Raw genomic sequence first — 21,883 nt, 5'->3', positions numbered from 1 at the left:
CGGAAGTCGTCTCTCCTCGCGGGAGGATGCGCGGAGGCTGCAGGTCAGTCTGTGTGCCCTGATTTGTTCTGTGCGTGGTTAAAAATGAGATTTTTATACAGACATAAATATCTCCCCAGGCATAAGAGTGAACAGTTGTGTCGCGGCACAGTGGAATCAGGCGCTCTTCCATTTTTGGGCATGTAGATTTATTATTATTATTTTAAAGCTTGTTTATTTGTCTTGCTTTCGATGAAAAAAAATACCCATCTATCTGTTATGATGTTATGTATTCTTGATATTTGATCTAAGTCGGATGAGCACAAGACGATAATAAACATTCAGCGATATTGATTTCATAGGGAAGGGAAGTGTTTACTTTCGTATCGAACATCTTCTCTATATTCGAGTATAAGTATCGAATATCATGACACTATCTTGATTAGAAATCATGATATTTGTGATTGAAGGAGGTGAAGGTCACTTAGGAGAGGTAAAATTAGCTAGGAAATGACCGCCAAAGTTTGGTGACTTCCAAACCTTGAGTTTCTTTGGAAACTGGAAATTCACATTTTCTGTGCCTTTATTGAATGTTTTTCAGCAATACCCACACCGAGGTACATTTTTAAAAGGAAATAAAAGGTGTTGAGCCACAGAAAGAACATTTTAAAAAATTGCCCAACTCCTAAAAAAATGCCGGTTTCTTTGATTCCGTTATTTTAATGAACGCCTGATTTCACCGCGCTGCCTCACATTTTTCTGGCTGCTGTGTCAATTGCATCATGTTTCTAAAATATATTTTGTGCTCTGAAATACACAACAACCTTCTGTATCTTTATGATATTTTACTCAACTTACAGGCTTTGAACATTTTACTCTCACTGGCAACATAAACGGCAGGTTTATTTGTAAAATCTGGACAGAAGTGTGATGAGGAAACACCAGGATAATGTGGGATCTGAGAGGAGAATTGAATGGGAGAACCATGGTCACCGATTTCTGCATCAGATCTGGCCTTTTATGATGATGATGAATGAAATAAGAAAAGTGACAGGACATTTTCATGCCTATTGTGGTCTAAAAGACTATATAACTTTCTAAATGACTGTTGTACTCTATCAATGGATTTTTTTGGTGTGTTTTAGGATTTCTAGTATTATTTTGTTCATCCTTCTTTTTCTGTGCACCCTTCAGAATGTTTAGAGAAATCTTACATGCATAAATTAGAACGTGAACAACCCTTAATGTCTCCAGCACAATTTGATTAAGAGTTAATGTTTTATTTGTTCATAAACGACAATAGTATTTCTATAGGGAACTATAATAATGCAATAATTAAACTGATGTAATTTTTGTTTTAAAATGTTGTAAATACCTTGCCAATTGATAAAATTTCAGGGTTAAAATCCAAGTTAGGTCAATAGTTTTTCCTATAATTCTTCTAGATCGTTTCCTTTTAGTTTTATGTCTCATGGGCGCTCGTATGACCTTATGCAGTGTGAATGCCAGAAAACTTATTTAAAAAAGAAAAAAAAAAGAAAGATCTGTGTCTAGTTTTGAGACCTGTCCGGCCTACACTTCCTGCAATATGTTAAAATTACGTGTGTATTTGTGTACATGTTGCATGAAGAGTTAAATGTAGTTCCCATTGGCAGGACTGGTTTGGTTTGGTTCAGTTGTCGAGGCAAAACAGATTTCTGGTCATGGAGGGATAAAAGCTACCAATGGGACTCAAACTGATGATATCCTTTAAAAAACAAGCACATTATTTTCAAGACCGTGAGTCGGGTGATCGGTTTAAGGCATGGGTCTATTAATAGCATGTATGCCTGGACGGTGCCAGACACCAAACCGAACCGTTCCTCCAAAGGGCACAGCCTATTAAATTTCAACAAAAGCAAAACAGAACAATCTCAGTTTTTTTTTTTTTCCATTTTTTTCCCCCTCATTCCCCAGGCTGGTGTGCATGTTGTGGTGGGCACCCCAGGTCGTGTCCTTGACATGATTGCCAACCACCGTGGCCTTGACCCTCGTGACATCCGAATCTTTGTACTGGATGAGGCAGACGTGATGCTGTCTCGGGGCTTCAAAGATGCTATCTACGACATCTTCAAGTACCTCCCTGTGGATGTGCAGGTTTGTCCTTTTAGCCTGTGTCAAGTTTGGTGCAGATCGTTAATAGAGGGAATTTGATGTTGCAAGCTGCTTCTACTTCTCCATTGTTAAATATTTAAAATTAATCAAATGTAGGTGTTTTTATTTCTTCATCAACACAATTTAGATCATTGAGGAGCCGGGCTTCTGACCTTGCCTATCAGGTCCAGCCTGGGTTGAGAGGAATACAATATCCCATCTGAAAAACTGAGATACTCAATAAAAATTTCTCCTCACTTGGGAATCGAACTTGGGTCTCCTGCTTGCAACTGTAAAGCACCTACTTTCTGCACCACATATGCTGGTTTCTACTTCTTTATCTTGTGGTTGTCCTAGTTTTTTCTTAGTAAATTACGACGCCCCATATTCTGCCAAATGGGTGTAACCTAAAAATAAAATGGAAAAGGTTTAACACCCCTATCAACATTATTAGGTCATTTAAGAGGAGGGACCTCCGCGTTTAACGTCCCTCTCCGAAAGGACCGAGCCAAGTGGGAATTCGTGTAAATTGCCTTTCTCAAGGATACAACATCGGACTGAGCTGAGGCTTGAAACCCCGGACCCGCAATCTCACGATTATGAGTCCGGTAGCCTAACCACTAGTCACCAACACCACCGGTGTAAACTACTAATGATTGAAATTTCACACATTAAAAATTTAAAAAAAATTATTTTAAGGTTTGCTAGCTTTTGTGCTTTTATAATCTGATCTCCTTTAAAAAAAAATGACAAGAATTATCTAGTGCTGTCAACCCAGATTGAGCTGCTGTTTTAGTCACTTTTCCAGCCTGTTAGGTGCATACGATTATCCTTCACAGATTCCCTCCGTGCTGATTGTGAAGCACACATATAAAGCTGGGTTATCCAAAGAAAATAGGATGGATAATGTACGTTTCTGTGCATACAAATGTCTTATGTGATGGAGAAGGAAATCAAACTGAAACTACAGCGACACCTTTCGGCTTATCTAAAACGCGAGTACTGATCTTGATTGGACTTGCATGTTATAGCACTTTACAGACAAAGCCAGAGAGAATTTTACTCCAGCCACACAATATTTTAAAACAATTTTCATATAATTATTCCTTTTTTTTAAAGAAAAATTTTATTTCTCTTTGTTTTTCCGTTTGAGAAAAATCACAAAGTGGGATAAAATTAAATCTGGACTGTTTTGTTAAATTTTAATGTTGTTATCTTTCTGGCTGTTTTGACTGTTTTTAACCTTTAACCTCACTGTGTTTCTTCTCCTGAAACGCTGTGCTGTAACTATTATTTTTATGTCTCCCTCCATCCCTCTGTCCATTCCTCCGTCCTCCCCTTTCTTCTATCCCTCTGTCCGTTCCTCCGTCCTCCCCTCCCCTCCCCTCCATCAGGTGATGATCGTGTCCGCCACCCTGCCTCAGGAGGTCCTGGCGGTGACGGAGAACTTCATGCGAGCCCCGGTCCGCATCCTGGTCAAGCAGGAACAGCTGACTCTGGAGGGAATCCGACAGTTCTATGTGCAAGTAGAGAAAGAGGTCGGTACACATGGAAACTGTAACTGGGTAATCAATGATGTCATGTCATATATATATATATATATATATATATATATATATATATATATAGAGAGAGAGAGAGAGAGAGAGAGATAGATTATATGTATGGCTCCCTGGTGAAATCAGGCACTCGTCAAAATTAAGAAATTGAAGAAACAAACATTTTTCCATTGATTGGGCACTTTTTGTTTAATTTTTTTTCCAACATCTTTTATGTCCATCTAAAAACACATTTCTGTGTGGATTTTACAGAAAAACGTTGATCAGAGGCACACACACACAAAAAATAAATATGCTGTTTTTAAGGTAACTCAAGCTTTAGAAGTCACCAAACTTTGGCAGCCATTTTCTCGTTAATTTTCCCCTTGACACCAGGAGACCTCAGCCTCCTGTAATTGCCAATATCTCGACTTCTGTTGTATTTATCAAAAGCAAGACAAATGAGCGAGATTTACGATGACACCAATAACTACATATGCCCAAAAATTGATGAGCGTCTAATTCCTCCGTGGCGTGACACATAGCATTTAATTTGTAGACCACAAATTTCAGCTCAACAGCACGCTCTGTACGCTAATAAATTATATTTACCCATGTTTACATATATTATAAATGATATATTTCTTATTAAGTTTATTAATTATTTCCAGTTTTATGGCTGCTCATTTCACCACCAGTCTAGATCTATATATATATAAATACGCATAAAAGTGATTAAATAATTGTACATGTGTGAAAAGAGTCCAGACTCGTGTATACTTTTCCGTTTCAGGAATTCAAACTGGCGACCCTGTGTGACCTGTACGAGACGCTGACCATCAGCCAATCGGTCATCTTCTGTAACCTGTGCCGCAAAGTGGACTGGCTCACCCGAAGCTTGAAGGAAAAGGATTTCACTGTGTCTGCCATTGTAAGTTATTCACTTGTTTGTCTACCCTTGCTTTTGTGGAAATAGTTCTGTCCTCAGAGAAATTCGCGCACGCAACTTTTGCGCAACTTTTACCATTTTCATGAATTCGCGAATTTTAGCCAATTTCCCGCAAAATTTGGGAAAATGATTAAAAAATTGTCATTAAAAACACCGAAATGTTCTTCCACGACTAAAAATAACGACGCCAAGGGGAACAATTCGCTCCTTTGCACTACGGGGTGCCCGCCGCCGCCGCCGCCCAGTGACCCGGGCCGGGTCAGGTCGGGTCGGGATGATCGCCCGACTTGTCGCCTGAAAACAACGTGTTTGTTTTGAAACAATTACGAGTCAGGTGCGATCGACTTGTGCCATGATGGCCGCTTTGCATCATAATCTGGCGAGCAAACCGACCCAATAGTCTTGTTTGGACTGAATCATCTTCTAGTCTAGCTAGATCTAGATCTAGAGTAAATCAATCGTAAACTAGGTCGTCTGATTACTTAGCTTGCTTCATGAATGGTTCCGTAGCACCAGGTAGATAGATCTAGATCTAGATCTAGTATAAACAAATTTGTGAAAGACTTTAAATCTTAGGCTAGGAGGCTAATCTAGACATGGATCGATTCATCCAGAAAATCCCTAAAGGGGACGTTCAAATAATATCTTACGCCTGGAAAAAAAAAAGGAGGAGGGGTTGGCTCCTGTACTGTAAAAGTTAAGTGTAAGAAGGGGGGGGGGGACCAATGTAAAATTACACTTTTGTAAGGTGAAAAAATAATCAAGGAAAATATAATTTATGACAACGTAATTAAAAAAAATAATAAGCAAGCATAAAAAGAGAGTAATTACACTATTCACAAAGAGTAAGTTCGAGCGGTAATTAAGCACTGCATTGTGGCGATGCAGTGGACCTCGAGCGGCAAGCACGATATATGTATATATATATATATTTGTCAACTCGCACTTTATACACTGGTAGATATCTGGGCTACATAACAATTAACATGTAGATCTAGTCTAATTTTGATTACACCGGTGCGGTTAAAGTGGTAAAATGACAACGTGCGTTTTTCTGGAAAAGTTCCGCTTGAAGCGTATTTAATTATTATGTCACATTGTCACATGTGTGTAGATCTATGCATGTTTTTCATGAATACTATAATTAATCATTTAAAGGTAAAGCGCATAGAAGAGTGATTGTAACACTGATTTGCGCAATATAAATGTCATATTATTTTAAGCGAATAACGTAATATTACGGGATTGAAGGGGGGGGGGGGGGGGGGGGGGGGGCAGGAAAGTGTTTAAAAAAGTGTAAGATTATATTTGAACAGCCCCAAAACCACGCTGGTCACACCTACCCAACGTCAGCTAGCGTTTAAGGACCTGACTCATGTGTCAGGGGACAAACTGTTTTTGTACACCATGCAACCTCCATGCATTTTTTTTTTTTTTGGTAGACATTCCCATTTAACTTGTGATTTTGATCTAACAAAACTCATAGATAGGTTACTTTAGATTGCAATGAGCATAGCAACAATGTATTCCAATAGTTCCGTGGCATTGTTTTAGCTATACACGTCTTGCAACTTTTCTTGCAACTTTTGCTAATTTTTCTTGCAACTTTTTGCAACTTTTGCTATTTTCAAATGCAACTTTCTCTGAGGACAGATAGTTGGACAACCCTCGCTTTTGTGGAAATAGTTGGACAACCCTCGCTTTTGTGGAAATAGTAGGACAACCCTCGCTTTTGTGGAAATAGTAGGATAGGTTGTAAAGTGTGTATTACTGTTTGCTTGTTTTTGTTAAAGTTGGTCCCTGTGAGTTGTGAGTTGCTGGGTCTGTTTCTTTCATTCTTGTGTCTAACCTTACATTTCCCATGGTTCTTCATTTTCCTTTTATTTTATGTTTTTTTTGTTGTTAAATTATTTTTTTTTTCAGGATATAAATAACTCTTTTTGTCTCAATTATGTTCTCTTTAAACTCAAACAGTGTATGTTGTTTGGCACAATCCACCCCCCCCCCCCCCCCCCCGGGGTAGTTAGTGCCACTGACTGTAGTGTCAGGCCATTCCCAAAGGGGGGATATTTCTTGTTCATGCACAGTAAAATTGTAAATTGGCTGATTCATCATGTCACACTGATAACTGTGCCTGAACTACAACAGGGAACTGCTGCTTTTTCTTTCCTAATCCTCACTATTTTCATTTTCCTTTATTTCTTTTGTATGTTTGTCACACTCTTGTGACCCGCTATTTCCGGGGTGCCTTGATAGTCGAAGCAGACTTTGTGCTGTTGAAGCTGGAGAGGTGAGCAGAGTAAGTCTGATTCCCTGTAAAGACTTCTCTGTTGACATCCACCCCTTGGCGCTCATATGATCTTATATAGTTGCGAGCGCCGTAAAACCCTCTACTAAAACAAAAAACATTGCCCCCTTCTTCTAATCAGAAACTGTGATGTAGTGGTTGTATAAGGCACTTAGCTGTGCGAGCAGAAGGCATGAGTCCTGGCTGGTAGGTTGATTCCTGGGGGAGGATGTTGTTTTGCGGATTATCTATCTGTTACAACGCTACACCACAGACACTAGTATAATGATGATGATGATGATGATGGTGTAGTTCTAGTCTAATCATTGATATCATTTTTTAAAAATGTTCCTGACAAAGCCATAAGACAGCGAAACGAACGTATACAATTTTTTTAAAATCTTACAAGCCTCCCCCCCGTTTTAAAAATCTTTTTGCAGTCTACAACGATGAGGATGATGATGGTTTAACCAGAGTTGACGAAATATCAAACATCTTCTAACTAACAGAATATTATAACTAATTATATTCAAGTCTCCAGTATTTTTGCAATTGTGAAACAATGATTTAATCATGAATACAATGATGATGATGCAGGACAGCCTGGCGGGGATCTAGAGTAAGCACCAAACAAACTTACCACTAAGACTAATACGCAGTTCATCTCCTACATTAGAACATCATCATTGCCAACATAATTAATAATCATCCTCATGCTCACCATCACAATTACCATTACCGTCACCATCATCATCATCATCATCATCATCATCATCATCAGCATTATCATCATCATCATCACCGACTTACCAATTCCCCTTTCCCTTGTTTCGTTTCTCTAGAAAACACAATGACAATTTGCACCATTACATTTATTTTTTTTACGTAACCAACAAATACGGGCACCAAAACCGGGACACGGACCAAAAAAAAAAATTAACAAATTAAAAAAAAAAAAGAATGATGATGATGATAATGACATAAAACAATGTCCAATCTCGTTGTCTGTTTCCCCCGCAGCACGGCGAGATGGACCAGCGAGAGCGTGATCTGGTCATGCAGGAGTTTGTGAGTGGCTCCAGCCGGGTGCTCCTCTGTACCGACCTCCTGGCCCGGGGTGTGGACGTCCAGCAGGTGTCCATGGTCCTTAACTTTGACCTGCCCACTGACCGAGAGAACTACATACACAGGTGAGTGGCACTAACAGCACAGTTCTCTAGGTACTGCATCACAGGTACTTCACAGTTCTCTAAGTTTTACATCAAAGTTCTCTAAGTACTACATCACAGTTCTCTAAGTGCAACATCACAGTTCTCTAGGTACTACATGACAGGTATGTCACAGTTCTCCAAGTACTACATCACAGGTACGTCACAGTTCTCTAAGTACTACATGACAGGTATGTCACAGTTCTCTAAGTACCTCATCACAGTTCTCTAAGTACTACATCACAGTTCTCTAAGTGCAACATCACAGTTTTCTAAGTACTACATCACAGGTACGTCACAGTTCTCTAAGTACCTCATCACAGGTACGTCACAGTTCTCTAAGTACCTCATCACTGGTACGTCACAGTTCTCTAAGTACTACATCACAGTTCTCTAAGTACTACATCACAGGTACGTCACAGTTCTCTAAGTACCTCATCACAGGTACGTCACAGTTCTCTAAGTACTACATCACAGTTCTCTAAGTACTACATCACAGGTACGTCACAGTTCTCTAAGTACCTCATCACAGGTACGTCACAGTTCTCTAAGTACTACATCACAGTTTAGTCGCACAGAAAGAATGCGTGGCTTGTAGTGCTCTGATGTTGTTTGCTCCTTTTTTCCTTTCAAACATCAAGCGTCCTCATGGCTCCTCCTTCTTTTCTTTGTAAGTTATTCTCAGTTACACCTCCAAACTTGGACATTTATATATATTACGACCTTTTTGTATAGAAAATGCTATAAAAATAAAACTTTTACTAAAACTAAATGTGAGGCAGCGTGGTGGAATCAGGCTCTCGTCAAAATAATCAAAGTGAAGAAACTTGTGTTTTTCCACAGGTTTGTGAATTTTTATCAAATTTTTGCTTTTTGGACCGACACCCTTCATACCCATTAAAGAACTCATTTCTTTGTGGATTTTTCTGAAAAATGTTGATTAAAGGCACAAAAAATGTAAATTTTCAGTTTCCACGGACTATTAAGGTAAGGAAATAACTCATCTTTGGCGGCCATTTTCTCACTAATTTTACCTATGAAAAAAGGGGACCCCACTTCCTTCATTCGCCCATACCTCAACTTGTATTCAAGATTAATGGATATTTTTTATTCATCCAAATAAAGCCAAGTGAACAAGCTTTAAGATGATACCAATAACTCTACATGCCCAAAAATTGACGAGAGCCTGATTCCACCACGCTGCCTCACAAATTACAACACTGAAAGTGCAGCTCTCTGTATACTGCTCCCCTTGCTTGCTGTGTTTTTGACTAAGGAGCCAAACTTTTGCCACCTGCCTTCATCTTCCTGTGACATGTTGTTCTTGTCTTTTCCTCTTTCTCTGACCCTGGGGATTCCATCTCGGCACCGTTTTTTATTATAATACATGTACGGTACTTGTAAATGATTTTCTATCTTGCATACTCCGAAGAAAAGTCCGAATGATCAGTCAACTACTTTAAGAGTGGACAAGATTTTTTGTAGTCTCATGTCCTGATTTTTGTGCGGATATTTGTAGGTTTCGTAAAAATGTGTTGCCATGGTTCAAATTGTTAAGTTTCAAGAAAAAACAAAATAAGAAAAATATGACGAGAAAAAGGGAATTGTTTAAAAACGTTGCAATTACAATTAATGTTGCAATTATCCGAGACAGCCACCCTTTGTCTAGGAGAACAGTGGTTGTCTTAGACAGGTGGATGTCTTACACAGTTTCAGTGTAATATTAAAGATGTATAAGGGAAGACGTGAAAAGTGGTCGTTTGTACTCTACAGGTGACTGTCTTATACGGGTGATTGTCTTATACGAGTGATTGTCTTATACAAGTTATTGTCTTATACAGGTGATTGTCCTATACAGGTGATTGTCTTATACGGGTGATTGTCTTATACGAGTGATTGTCTTATACAAGTTATTGTCTTATACAGGTGATTGTCCTATACAGGTGATTGTCCTATACAGGTGATTGTCTCACACAGGTGATTGTCTTATACAGGTGGCCATTAGAGCAGGTTTGACCACACTTGTCATTGATTTTCTACTCTAGATATCCGGTACTCAAAAAAAAAAACCTGAATATTCTGTCGAATCCTGAAGTGGGGCATAAAACGTTATAATAACAGCTCATGTTCTGTTTTTCCACAGAATCGGGCGTGGCGGACGTTTTGGCCGTAAAGGTGTCGCCATCAACTTCATCACTCGAGATGACGTCCGCAAAATGAAGGACATTGAGCAGTTTTACAACACCTGTATCCAGGAACTGCCGAGTGATGTGGCTGACTTCATTTAAAGAACAGCTCGGCGGACCCCAATGTATTAAAATTGGGATCTGTCTGCTGCAGCTGATACTTTCAGACCTGTAATGACTTTTTCAATTTTAAACTGTACATCTGAATAGATATTGAAATGTCTGTCCTTTTAATTCTTCAGTTACAGAATTCGATTCTTTTCTTAATCATTTCAACGTCTTTTTTTAAAATTACACGAGATTGTTCCTCTTTTTTATTTTTACAATATTTACTTTTTCAGTTTGTTGTTTTGCCCAATTTTCATTTAAGTTATGTTTTTAAAAATCTGTTCTGGGAGTGGTTTAGAAACCAAGAGATTACTTTTTTTATAGTAAATTATAGTGCTCATTAGTTTTATTTTTATTTATTGTTTTGTTGATGGTACAGAGAAGAACACACAGAAATACAGAAGCTTTAGACCAGCTTTCTTCCTGAAATATTGTCCCTTCTTGAAGAACGTCTTATCGTAAAGATTTTTGAAAGAATTATTTTGAAATGTGATGTGTAGTTAAATCACATGTTGTCAACAGTAGATAAATATGGAATCAGTGTCACAGTAATTTCATTTGCCTTTAAATAGTAGACCTTAGAGACTTTTTTTCGGTGCTGATTTAATTAAAGCAGTTTGTTGAAAATACATGTGGTACAGTATCGTAGTTACCTAATCAATAAAACTGAGTTTCAAGAGCTATGCTTTGTTGCAATAAAAAAAAACACTTCTTAATTAAAAATATATAACTTTTTTTTTCACCATTATTATTTGCATGATTATAAAAAAGTCAGCTGAAACTGCCCCAGCTGAGGCAAAACTGTTTCATTCTTTCTGTGTATGTAGAGATTCAAAAGATACTATTATTATAAAAGTGTTGAAATATTTGTGATATAAGGCAAACTTTTTAAAAATAAGCTTTTTGTCCATTTCATTGGTGATCAATATTAATGGCATTGTAACGTTTTTTTGTGCAAGACGTTATAAGTTACAGGATTTTTTCTCAATTTTCACTGCTTTTAGTGACTGATGTCAAGAAATCAGAAGAATTTTGTAGTAGTTTCTATGTTCATGATCTTTCGGGAAAATAAAAGGTGGATTTTAGCACTTTGTTTCATAATGTGTTACTCTTTAAGGATACAATGATGGTACTGTTTTACGGTTCCATTTCAATGATTTAGATCATACCAAAGGCTGGCTGCTCTGAATCTTCATGTTGGAGACAACCTGGGCCGAGCGGGATACAGCATTGAGACGCACAGACGGAAATACTCGATGAAATTCACTTGGTCACTGAGGAGTCGAACATAATATATGTCCTCTGTGTACATCAACAAAAAAACTTACCATTGCACCACATATGCTGCTATTAAGGATCGGTGAATGGTTAAAGAAGTGTAATTGTGGATATTTTCAGGATTTTTTTTCAAAACCTGTGTACATCCCTGTTTACAGGTGGTCGATAGAGCAGGTGCCGCTGTGTTTAAGTGATCAAATCTATTGGATATATTATATATACTAAATGTCAAAACATTAACTTGTCAATTTTTGCTAGGATTTCTGCCTTGAGTATGACATGTGGGTAATGAGAGTGGAATAAACTTTTAACTTTCTGTCCCCGTCGTTTTATGCAAGAAGAATTCTGAAATTATGCAAACTGAGCCCAAAAATGTGAAATTATGCGATTCTGTTAATTTTTTTAAAAAATGATAAAGGAAAATAATCAGAAATTGTGAAAAAAAATGATCAAATTTTGCTAAATTATGCGGGGTGCATAAAACCACAGGGACAGAACTTTAAACAATCATTTTTGACAGCTTTACAAAAGTCAGGCAGATGGGTTTAGGTCGCCAGGGTTATGAAGGAAAACAAACTGTTGTGTTTGTTGTGTAATACTAATAAAGTAGCGGTTAGGCACTTCCTTGTCGCATGTACGAGACTCAAGTTCGATAATCGGATAAGGAGAAATTTTTATCCGGCAGCCTGGTCTTACTGCTGGGATGTTGTATCCCTCTCAGTCTCAGCCTGGGCCGGCCTTGACAGGCAGGGTCGGAAATCGGCCTCCTATACTGTCCCCATGGTTTTATGCACCCTGCATAATTTAGCAAAATTTGATCATTTTTGGCATAATTTCTGATTATTGTCCTTTATCATTCTTTGTTAAAATTAACAGAATCGCATAATTTCACATTCTTGGGCTCAGTCTGCATAATTTCAAAATTTTTCTGGCATAAAACGATGGGGATAGCCTATAGGATCTAAATTGTGTCAATGGGGCCTAAAAACACCTTCGTTTGTTTTGCTTTTTTTAAGGAAAAACAATTGATGAAAGTAAACCAAAAAATTTCAAACATTTGTTTTATTAGGAAATGTATTGAGTTTTCAGCTCATGTCAAGGAAAACAATGAATGAAGTCAGTGACACACAAACAGATGTAAAACTGTTAATTTTTTTTTAAAGTGTATATTATATATATATATATATATATATATATATATATACTTTATATATATATATATGACATATTGTGAGCTTGTAGCGCTTCTTGGCATAGACAATATAAAAGGTAGCGCATGTGGGCCCCAATGATACAATGGACATAGCAACACAAAATGCAGTCATTTACTTTCTTTTTTTATGTTGATACACATTTTTAAAAAATCACAAGTAAGCAAGACTGAAAGACAGAAACAACAACTTTTATAGAAGAATAAAGCAGTAGGAACAACATGTGGCACCCTTCAACCGCCCAACAAAAGTAGGTCAATATCTTAAAAGAAACTGTTTGCTTGTATTGAGAGTTTGGGGGGGGGGGGGTTAATTAATTAATGAGAAGAATGTAAAGGCTTGCTTAAAAAAAGCTAAAATTAATTATTTCAGTTTGTCCTTCAGATCTTTATTTAATTTTTAAAAGCTATAAACTGAACATTTTAAAAGTCTTTTGGAGGGGGGGAATTTTGACAAAAAAATCTCAACACCCCAATCAGCAAAATGATAATGATACTAATAAATAAGAATAATGATAATATCTTACTAAAAACAATGATGATAATTTTACAATGTAATATGAACAAAGATTTCTTTAAAAAATCAATACTTTACTTTACTTTTACTTTTCCGATCCAGCGGCCATTTGGGTTCTAGCCCTTCGGTCTGGCTCAGAAAATCAATAAAAGCATCTGAAAATGCGGCTGGCCTAACATAGACACAAAAGTCCAACAACAAATAATATGTGATGTATGGATGTATGGTATAAGGTTTTACGGCGCTCGCAACTGCTTATAATATGTGAGGCAGCGTGGTGAAATCAGGCGCTGGACAAAATAATGAAATTGAAGAAACTCGTAGAGCTATTTTTCTGGCCATTGGGCAATTAAAAAAAAAAATTTCTTTTCATGGCTCAAATCTTTTATGTCCATTTAAAAACATAATTGTGAGGCAGCGGGTGGAATCAGGCTCTTGTCAAAATAATGAAATTGAAGAAAACAGCAGTTTTCTCCCTGCTTAGCAATTTTTATCAAATTTTTGTTTTTTGGCTCAGCACCTTTTATGTCCATTTACAAACACATTCCTTTGGGGATTTCACCGAAAACGTTGATTAAAGGCACAAAAATATAAATTTACAGTTTCCATGGACTCTCCAGCTTTGGAATTTACCAAGCTTTGGGGGCTATTTTCTCACTAATTTTACATCTGAAAACAGGTGACCCCCACCTCCTTCTTTCACAAATATCTTGACTTGTATTCAAAATAAATGGATATTTTTTCCATCCAAATAAAGACAACTGTAAAGGTGACACCAATAACTCAATATGACCAAAAATTGACGAGAGCCTGATTCCACCACGCTCCCTCATATATTTCTGTGAGGATTTTATTGAAAAACATTGATTAAAAGCACAAAAATGTAAATTTCCAGTTTCCATTCACTCTCAAGCTATGGAAGTCATTAAATTCGGCTACTTTCTCGCTTGTTTTACCTCTGAAACCAGGTGACCTCCACGTCCTTATATCGCAAATATCTTGACTTCTTTTCAAGATAAAAGGTTGGGGTTTTTTTTTCACCACAAACAAGGCAAATGAACATGCTTTAAGACGATACTAAAAACTTCAAATGCTCCACAATTGACGAGCGCCTGATTCCACCACGACGTGACACATATAACATTATTGTTTTTAAAGATGAATTCCCTTCCTGAACTCATCAGTCTGCATGTAGAGAAAGGAACAAAGATAACTTATGCAAATTCCCAAAACAATATTGGGAGTATGTGGTGTTGCAGTTAGGTGCTTCCCGGCCATCGCCTACAGGAGACCTGAGTTTGCTTCACGAGCGAGAAGAATTTTTATCAAGTATCTAAGACCTTCTGCTGGGATGTTGCAGGGTTCTCAGCCTGGATTGGCCCTGACAAGCAGGGTCGAAGCTCACCCCCTGAATTATCTAAATTGTATCGAGAAGGGTGTAAAAAGAATGTACATTAAAAAAAAAAAATGATTATTCTTAATTGCAATAATTTTGCGTTTAGCAAAAAATTCCTGTTGCTACAAAGGATTTGAAATCTCCAGGGTTTTTTCCTCTCTTTACTCTGCATTGCAACACCCTTTACCACGAAACTTGCATAACACGGGCATATTCTCTCCTTCTGAAAAGTTTGTGTCATCAAGCTTTTACAGTACCGTATAAGTGGACAATGGGGGTGGAAAGACAAATTCCAAACTATACAGCATACAGAAACAATATATACGGTAAATCAGCAGATGACCCACGAGAAATGAGAGCGACACGTCTTCTACGTCATCGCATTTTCCTCATTTCAGGCTCCAGTTTGGAGACTCCGCAGAAACAGGGCACTGTCCTCGTCAATTTTCTGGAGCTGTGCAATCTGGGAGAAGGGGTAAAAAAGGACGTCACACATAAAACAAAACAAAACAAAACAAAACATAAAAAGACAAATATGTGAGGCAGCGTGGTGGAATCAGGCTCTCGTCAAAATAATCAAAGTGAAGAGACTTGCATTTTTCCCCAGGTTTGTGAATTTTTATCAAATTTTTGTTTTTTGACTCAGCACCTTTCATGCCCATTCAAGAACTCATTTCTGTTCATTTTTCTGAAAAACGTTGATTAAAGGCACAAAAAATATAAATTTTCAGTTACCACGGACTCTAAAGCTAAGGAAATAACTAATCTTTGGCAGCTATTTTCTCACTAATTTTACCTCTGAAAACAGGTAACCCCACCTCTTTCATCTGCAAATATCTCGACTTGTATTCAAGATAAATGGATATTGTTTCCCCCCAAATAAAGACAAGTAAACCAGTTTAGAGGTAATACCAATAACTCTACATGCCCAAAAATTGACGAGAGCCTGATTCCACCACGCTGTCTCACAAATACTGTCATTGCGCTAGCATGGCACATCTCATTTTTTGCTACTTTTGAGATAATGATAAAAAAATGTTCAACAAGACTATCGATTATCTCATAATGGTAAAATTTGCCATGCATGTTCTTTTGTGACTACCAGCACATTTTAGTTTTGATTTTACGAGAAGATATATCTAGTACCATGAAGAGAAATACATGGCTCGTTACATTTTGACACAACTCTGAGTTATGCCATTTTGCTAGTGCAGTGACGCTATGTTATAAAAGTGCCAAAGATTAGAGACGTTATTACAGAGTAACATACAGAGAAAAGAAGGAGGAGAGAAAATAACGATAGATGTGCGGTAGGAAAATCAGAGCAAATTGAATCTTGGGAATAACAATGTCACAAACTTTTTCTTTCTTTCCATGCATGGTACCTTCACGGAATTTCTTCCCCCTTCCCCTTTTTCTTTCCCCCTTTTTCAATTTAGTGCAGCATACTTTTTGTTGTGCAAACTAAAGACACCTTCATTTCAAATACAGCTGACCATGCTCTGACGGCAAAGACAACCATTTGTACAAACGACGACTCCCCACTTCCGTTTTAAAAAAAAACCGAATATCTTAATGTCATTGTGTAAGACGTCCACCAGTCAAAGATAACCACTTTTCTCAGTGACTTAGAGTGCCCATCTCGGACAATCGCAACAGTACGTACCATGCAAAATTCTTTATTTCGAATACTACCATGACATCTTTATGTTGAATACAATCCAAACTGAATCAACAAACAGAATACAAGCTACCAACCTTTGTCACACATTGCCGAAACTTTGAGAGCATCTCCCTCACTTGTCCATGACCTTGCCTGAAATACAGGAAAAAAACGAATCTTCATTCTATAAATAGATATATCAAAACGAAAAATGTCTCCTGTCGGATCTCCACACATTATTTGAAAGAAGTAAGCGTACCGTTGAGTATAAAAATCTTTTACAACTGATATTATATTATTTGTAGTATGTGAGGCAGCGTGGTGGAATCAGACTCTTGTAAAAAAAATCGAAGTCAAGAAATTGGCATTTTTCCGCAGGTTTGTGAATTTTTATCAAATTTTTGTGTTTTGGCTAAACACCTTTCATGCCCATTAAAGAACTCATTTGAGTGGGGATTTTTCTGAAAAACGATGATTAAAGTCTAAAAAAATGTAAATTTTCAGTTACCACGGACTCTTAAGCTAAGGAAAAAACTAATCTTTGATGGCCGTTTTCTCACTAATTTTACCCCTGAAAACAAGTGGCCCCCACCTCCTTCTTTCGCAAATATCTCGAGTTGTATTCAAGATAAATGGATATTTTTTTTTCATCCAAAATAAAGACAAGTGAACAAGCTTTTAGATGATTCCAATAACTCTACATGCCCAAACATTAACGAGAGCCTGATTCCACCACGCTGCCTCACATATCTCTTGCAAAATGTGGGTTTGTCCTCAAGAAAGAAAGCATGCATCAGTCAGCTGTTCAGATGTACCAAGCTTTACATTTTAAATTGTAAAAAATGAATGTTTCTTAATCAGTGGTATCGGTAGCATGTCCATGAAAAAATATTTTGTCTAAAAACAACTTCTAAATGTTGAAAAAAAGCAAGATGAAATATGTAAAGTAGATACAAATTAAATGTTTAAAAAAAAAGAATAAAATAGTTTTTTGCTCTCTTCTGAAAAGATTTTGCTTTTTGAGGTTAGTACAACTGAACAGGGAGCCAAAGCATTGCTTTTAGACTAAAAAATGCCTGGACACAAATATTACTGGCTAAAAACTGAAAAAACAACCCTAAATCTTTCCTCAAAATTTCAGTCTCCAATATTGTCCTCCTTACCTTTGTTGTAAGCTTTCACATTCCGACACAATTTGCTTGGCCTTTCTCAGCAGCTGAGGCCCGGGCGTGCTCAAAAGTTCAGTGGCGGAGCCCAGGAGGAAGTTGTCAGTCTGTGCACTAACGTCGCAGTCTGTACAGAAAAAAAAATGATCGAACGTGGACATGGAATTACTCAGTCTAAATTATTCCCAACAGCTACCCATTGCCGAGGTGAAGAGTTGTTGTTTTAGACAGATAAACGTCTCGGACAGTGTCATTCTAATATTTAACAAAGAAATAAAAGCGCAGCGGGGGGAGGAAGGGGGGGGGGGGTGGAATCAATTTTTGTTAGGTTCTTTAACTCATTGCGGACGCACATTCTGTTCATTCGAACGCTTGAAGGCACGATGTTCCAGAGTACTTAAAGAAGCATAACTTCGTTATTCATACATAGTTTTCAATTCTGTTTCCTTTATGAGGCACTTAAAAAGACACAATAATGTATACTATAATATATTATTATGCAAACTTGTGTTTCTAGCCTGTATGATGGTTCGAAATATCCCACAACTTTGTTTTTGATCTGCTGCTGTCGGACATGTGTTCGCTTTGCGCTTTTAAATGAGTTAAAGATGCACATACGAATTAAACACCCAACTCCGATTGGATGAAGCCATGTGGAAGGACAGCCTTGTAAACTCACTTGACGAATTAGGGTAAAAAAATCCCTTTTCAGGATTTGAACCCTTATACGCGGTGCCTATAGGGGGATCAGGTCTGGTCGGGGCGGTTTGCTAGCCAGATTGAGGGAACAAAGCGGCTATCATGGCACAGGCCGATCATGCCCGACTCGCTGACTCAAAAACAAATGCATTCGTTTGTTTTCAGGCGACGAGTGGAGCAATTGCCCCCAACCTGACCCAGTCCCATCCGCAAGGCCATATTAGCCCAGTTCGATTCAGTATAGATAACAGCACACCAACCATTAATCTGGATATTTGAAAAGATGGTGAAAATATTTATTTGTTGGTTAAAGCCATAATGAAGCAAATGACAATGAGGGATATCTTAGTTTTGGCAATACGTTTTACAGAGTGAACAAGCTGTGGAAAGAACTCGAAAACTACAATGTAAGAGGCCAACTTCTAGATAACATCCGTGCCATTTACGAGAACAGCATAAGTACAGTAAGAACGTCAGAGGAACTCACAGAATGGTTCAAGATAACATCCGGAGTAAGACAAGGTTATGTCCTATCACCACTACTATTTATCATATATAGGGATAAACTTACAAAAGAGGCCAACACAGAACCAGACGCCCTAAATGAATTACTCTTCGCTGATGACCAAAGCCTGGCAAATTCCACTGGGGCTCTAGCAGAGGTACACAGAAAAAGAAGAGAACAAGCAAGTTGTTTAGAAGTACCTTGCTGCCAAATTCAGGATTTGCACTGTAGCCAGTTTGCATAAAATATGTCAGAACTCCCAAGTTTGGAGAGATTCTTTAAAGGCTTATTCAATTAAAGATTTCCCGGGTCAAGTTGACATGTTGACATTCAGTACATCTATTACCCTAAATCTCCTTAAAGGAGGCCAACACACAAATACACAAGCTGTAACAGGGCACAGGGGTATGAGAAGACACAAAAGAGAATCACAGCAAAGAACTAAAAAAAACAACCAAAAAAAACATGCAAAAATTGTCAGTACTTACTTTGCTCGGCCTCTGTGCGACTTGTGGTGACAGGCTTCTTTTCGGTCCACACTCGGGTGACCACTCGACCTGATGGAGGAAGAGGTGCATTTTTAACAGACAACTCAAATTTCTTCCAGCTAGATGAATGAAGGTTGGCACTGGAATTGCCATTGTCACTGTAAAAAATAATGGCTTATTTGAAATTGGTTGCCAGTCTACTTGACAGTCTACCGTGATGTTTCTGTTCTGCTTGACGGTCTACTGTGATGTTTCTGTTCTGCTTGATGGTCTACTGTGATGTTTCTGTTCTGCTTGATGGTCTACTGTGATGTTTCTGTTCTGCTTGATGGTCTACTGTGATGTTTCTGTTCTGCTTGATGGTCTACTGTGATGTTTCTGTCTACTGTAATGTTTCTGTCTACTGTGATGTTTGTCTACTGTGATGTTTCTGTCTACTTGATGGTCTACTGTGATGTTTGTCTACTGCGATGTTTTTGTCTACTTGATGGTCTACTGTGATGTTTCTGTCTACTTGATGGTCTACTGTGATGTTTGTCTACTTGATGGTCTACTGTGATGTTTCTGTCTACTTGATGGTCTACTGTGATGTTTGTCTACTGCGATATTTTTGTCTACTTGATGGTCTACTGTGATGTTTCTGTCTACTTGATGGTCTACTGTGATGTTTCTGTCTACTTGATGGTCTACTGTGATGTTTCTGTCTACTGTGATGTTTCTGTCTACTGTGATGTTTCTGTTCTATTTGACAGTCTACCACAGGATCAATGTGACAACTGCTGCATTTGCCAGTCTACTTGTCAACTACATTCTATCGTACTTCACATTTTCCCACTACGTTTTTATACATGCTTTGGACTGTCATTCGGTGCATTAAATTTTTATAAAATCCCTAACCCAATCCTAACCCTTACCCCAAACTTAATTTTGTCCAGGTGACATAGCATAGATGACCAATCAGGCCGACTTATGGTAGAATGAATTATTGCTGTCTTGCTTGGCTACTAAAACTTCATCATCATCATCATTGCCTTTCTCACCCTGGGTCAGGATATAGGCCACGAACAAACACTCTCCACCTTTCCCTATCCTGGGCTAGTCGCTTGATGTCACTCCACGTCTTCCCACTTTACATCCATTTCCGTGACTCTTCTCCAGGTTCCATGAGGTCTTCCTCTTGATTGCTTCTGTCCAGACTGTATCCATTGGGTTTCGCTGACTCCAAGTATGTGCAGCCAGTATCTTTTCATCTCTTGTGTCACTTGAGAACTCTTTCTGCTTCATACATGATGGTGCGAACATTCCACGACGCAATCCGGAGATACTTGTTCCACAGAGATGGTTACGGGTCAGAAGAGTCCTTTCGGCTTTGTCCGCTGTCCTTCATTGTTCCTGCTGATACAGAAGCTCCTCCGTCTCTCAAGATGGAAAAATTATAAGGCATGTTTGTTCAGGTTTCTATAACTTTCCTTTTTTACTGGGTCGGATAGTTGGCCCTCCGCAAACAGTCACTTTTCGGGTGGCCAGACCTATGCACCTTTAGTCGCCTCTTACGACACCCAGTATCACGGCAGGTGTATTCTTTACCCCCCCATAGTAAAACTATGCCCCCCCACCCCCACCTGCAGGGGCGTACTAAAACTGAACCCATCAGAAAGTATTTTACAACAAAAGCCCAAAACATAACTTGTCCATTGTGACAAGGGGTGAGGATAATGAAGGGGGTTGTGGAAGAGGAGGAAGGGAGGGGAGGAGAGGGAGTGAGGAGGACATGAAAAAAACAGAAGAAGAGAAGGAAGAGGAGGAGGAGTAGCAGCAGCAACAACAACAAGGAGAGCAACAACTGGAAAAAAAGAAGTGAAAAAAGACGTCAGTGGCAAGACCAGGAGAAGAAGGGAAAAAATTAGAGAAAATAAAATTTAAGGAATAAATTGAAGAGCTCACCTTCCATGGAAGTGAAGTTGATCTGGAACTGGAAGGGGTATTCTGTTGGTTGAGGAACTTCATCGCTTGAAGGCGCTGGAGCTGAGGGAGATAGAACTGGAATTCACACTTTTCACAGATATGAATTCACATCGGGACCAGAAAAAAATGTCGTTATAGAGAGTTGTCGTTATAGAGAGACAAACAAAAATTACTAATGACATATAAGGAAAAAATCGGTGCCTGGGCACTATGTCGCTATACAGAGGATGTCGTTATATCAAAGGTCATAATAGAGAGGCTGCATGCGCTATAAAACTCTTACTCAAGGGAAACAACCCTGCTCTTAACTCACCATCTTGTCCAGCCTCTGGCTTGACGCCAAAAGCGTAGCACTGCTTCTTGCTGCGGGAAATGTTGCCCATCATGTGACTGACTGAACTCTCCAGATCTTCTTCTCCCGACCCCGGCAGTTTGGCAAACCTGGACATACACAAGTTAGTAATTACGTACCGTGAAGACACAACACCTAGTATGATCAGTCTGTTACAGTCACACACAAGAAGCAAACGTACCATGAAGATAACACCAAGCATGATCAGTCTATGTCAGTCACACACAAGTTAGTAATTACGTACCGTGAAGACACA

At 38.4% G+C, this 21,883-nt stretch overlaps 2 protein-coding genes across 2 annotated transcripts in view; one reads left to right on the top strand and one right to left on the bottom strand.

Annotated features, from left to right (window-relative positions):
- Positions 1–11,476, top strand: part of LOC101846245 (eukaryotic initiation factor 4A-6) — a gene marked incomplete at its 5' end in the record, with an annotated part of 14,037 nt that extends 2,561 nt beyond the window's left edge. Inside the window, 5 exon segments of the mRNA XM_035972145.1 lie at positions 1,932–2,115; positions 3,507–3,650; positions 4,444–4,581; positions 7,907–8,076; positions 10,238–11,476. Of these exon segments, the coding sequence (XP_035828038.1) occupies positions 1,932–2,115; positions 3,507–3,650; positions 4,444–4,581; positions 7,907–8,076; positions 10,238–10,382 (781 nt within the window).
- Positions 11,477–14,792: 3,316 nt separating this feature from the next.
- LOC101845875 (circularly permutated Ras protein 1) overlaps positions 14,793–21,883 on the bottom strand; it is a 24,567-nt gene continuing 17,476 nt past the window's right edge. Inside the window, exons 14-16 of the mRNA XM_035972142.1 lie at positions 17,616–17,745; positions 16,548–16,605; positions 14,793–15,252 (exon numbers count right to left, since the gene is read on the bottom strand). Of these exons, the coding sequence (XP_035828035.1) occupies positions 15,184–15,252; positions 16,548–16,605; positions 17,616–17,745 (257 nt within the window). The 3' untranslated portion in view covers positions 14,793–15,183. The remainder of the gene's footprint in view (positions 15,253–16,547; positions 16,606–17,615; positions 17,746–21,883) is intronic.

Source organism: Aplysia californica, unplaced genomic scaffold (assembly GCF_000002075.1).
Source record: "Aplysia californica isolate F4 #8 unplaced genomic scaffold, AplCal3.0 scaffold00590, whole genome shotgun sequence".
Classification (NCBI taxonomy): Eukaryota; Metazoa; Mollusca; class Gastropoda; order Aplysiida; family Aplysiidae; genus Aplysia; species Aplysia californica.
The sequence above is the reverse complement of the archived record's forward strand: the minus strand, read 5'-3'. Positions and strand labels throughout refer to the sequence as shown.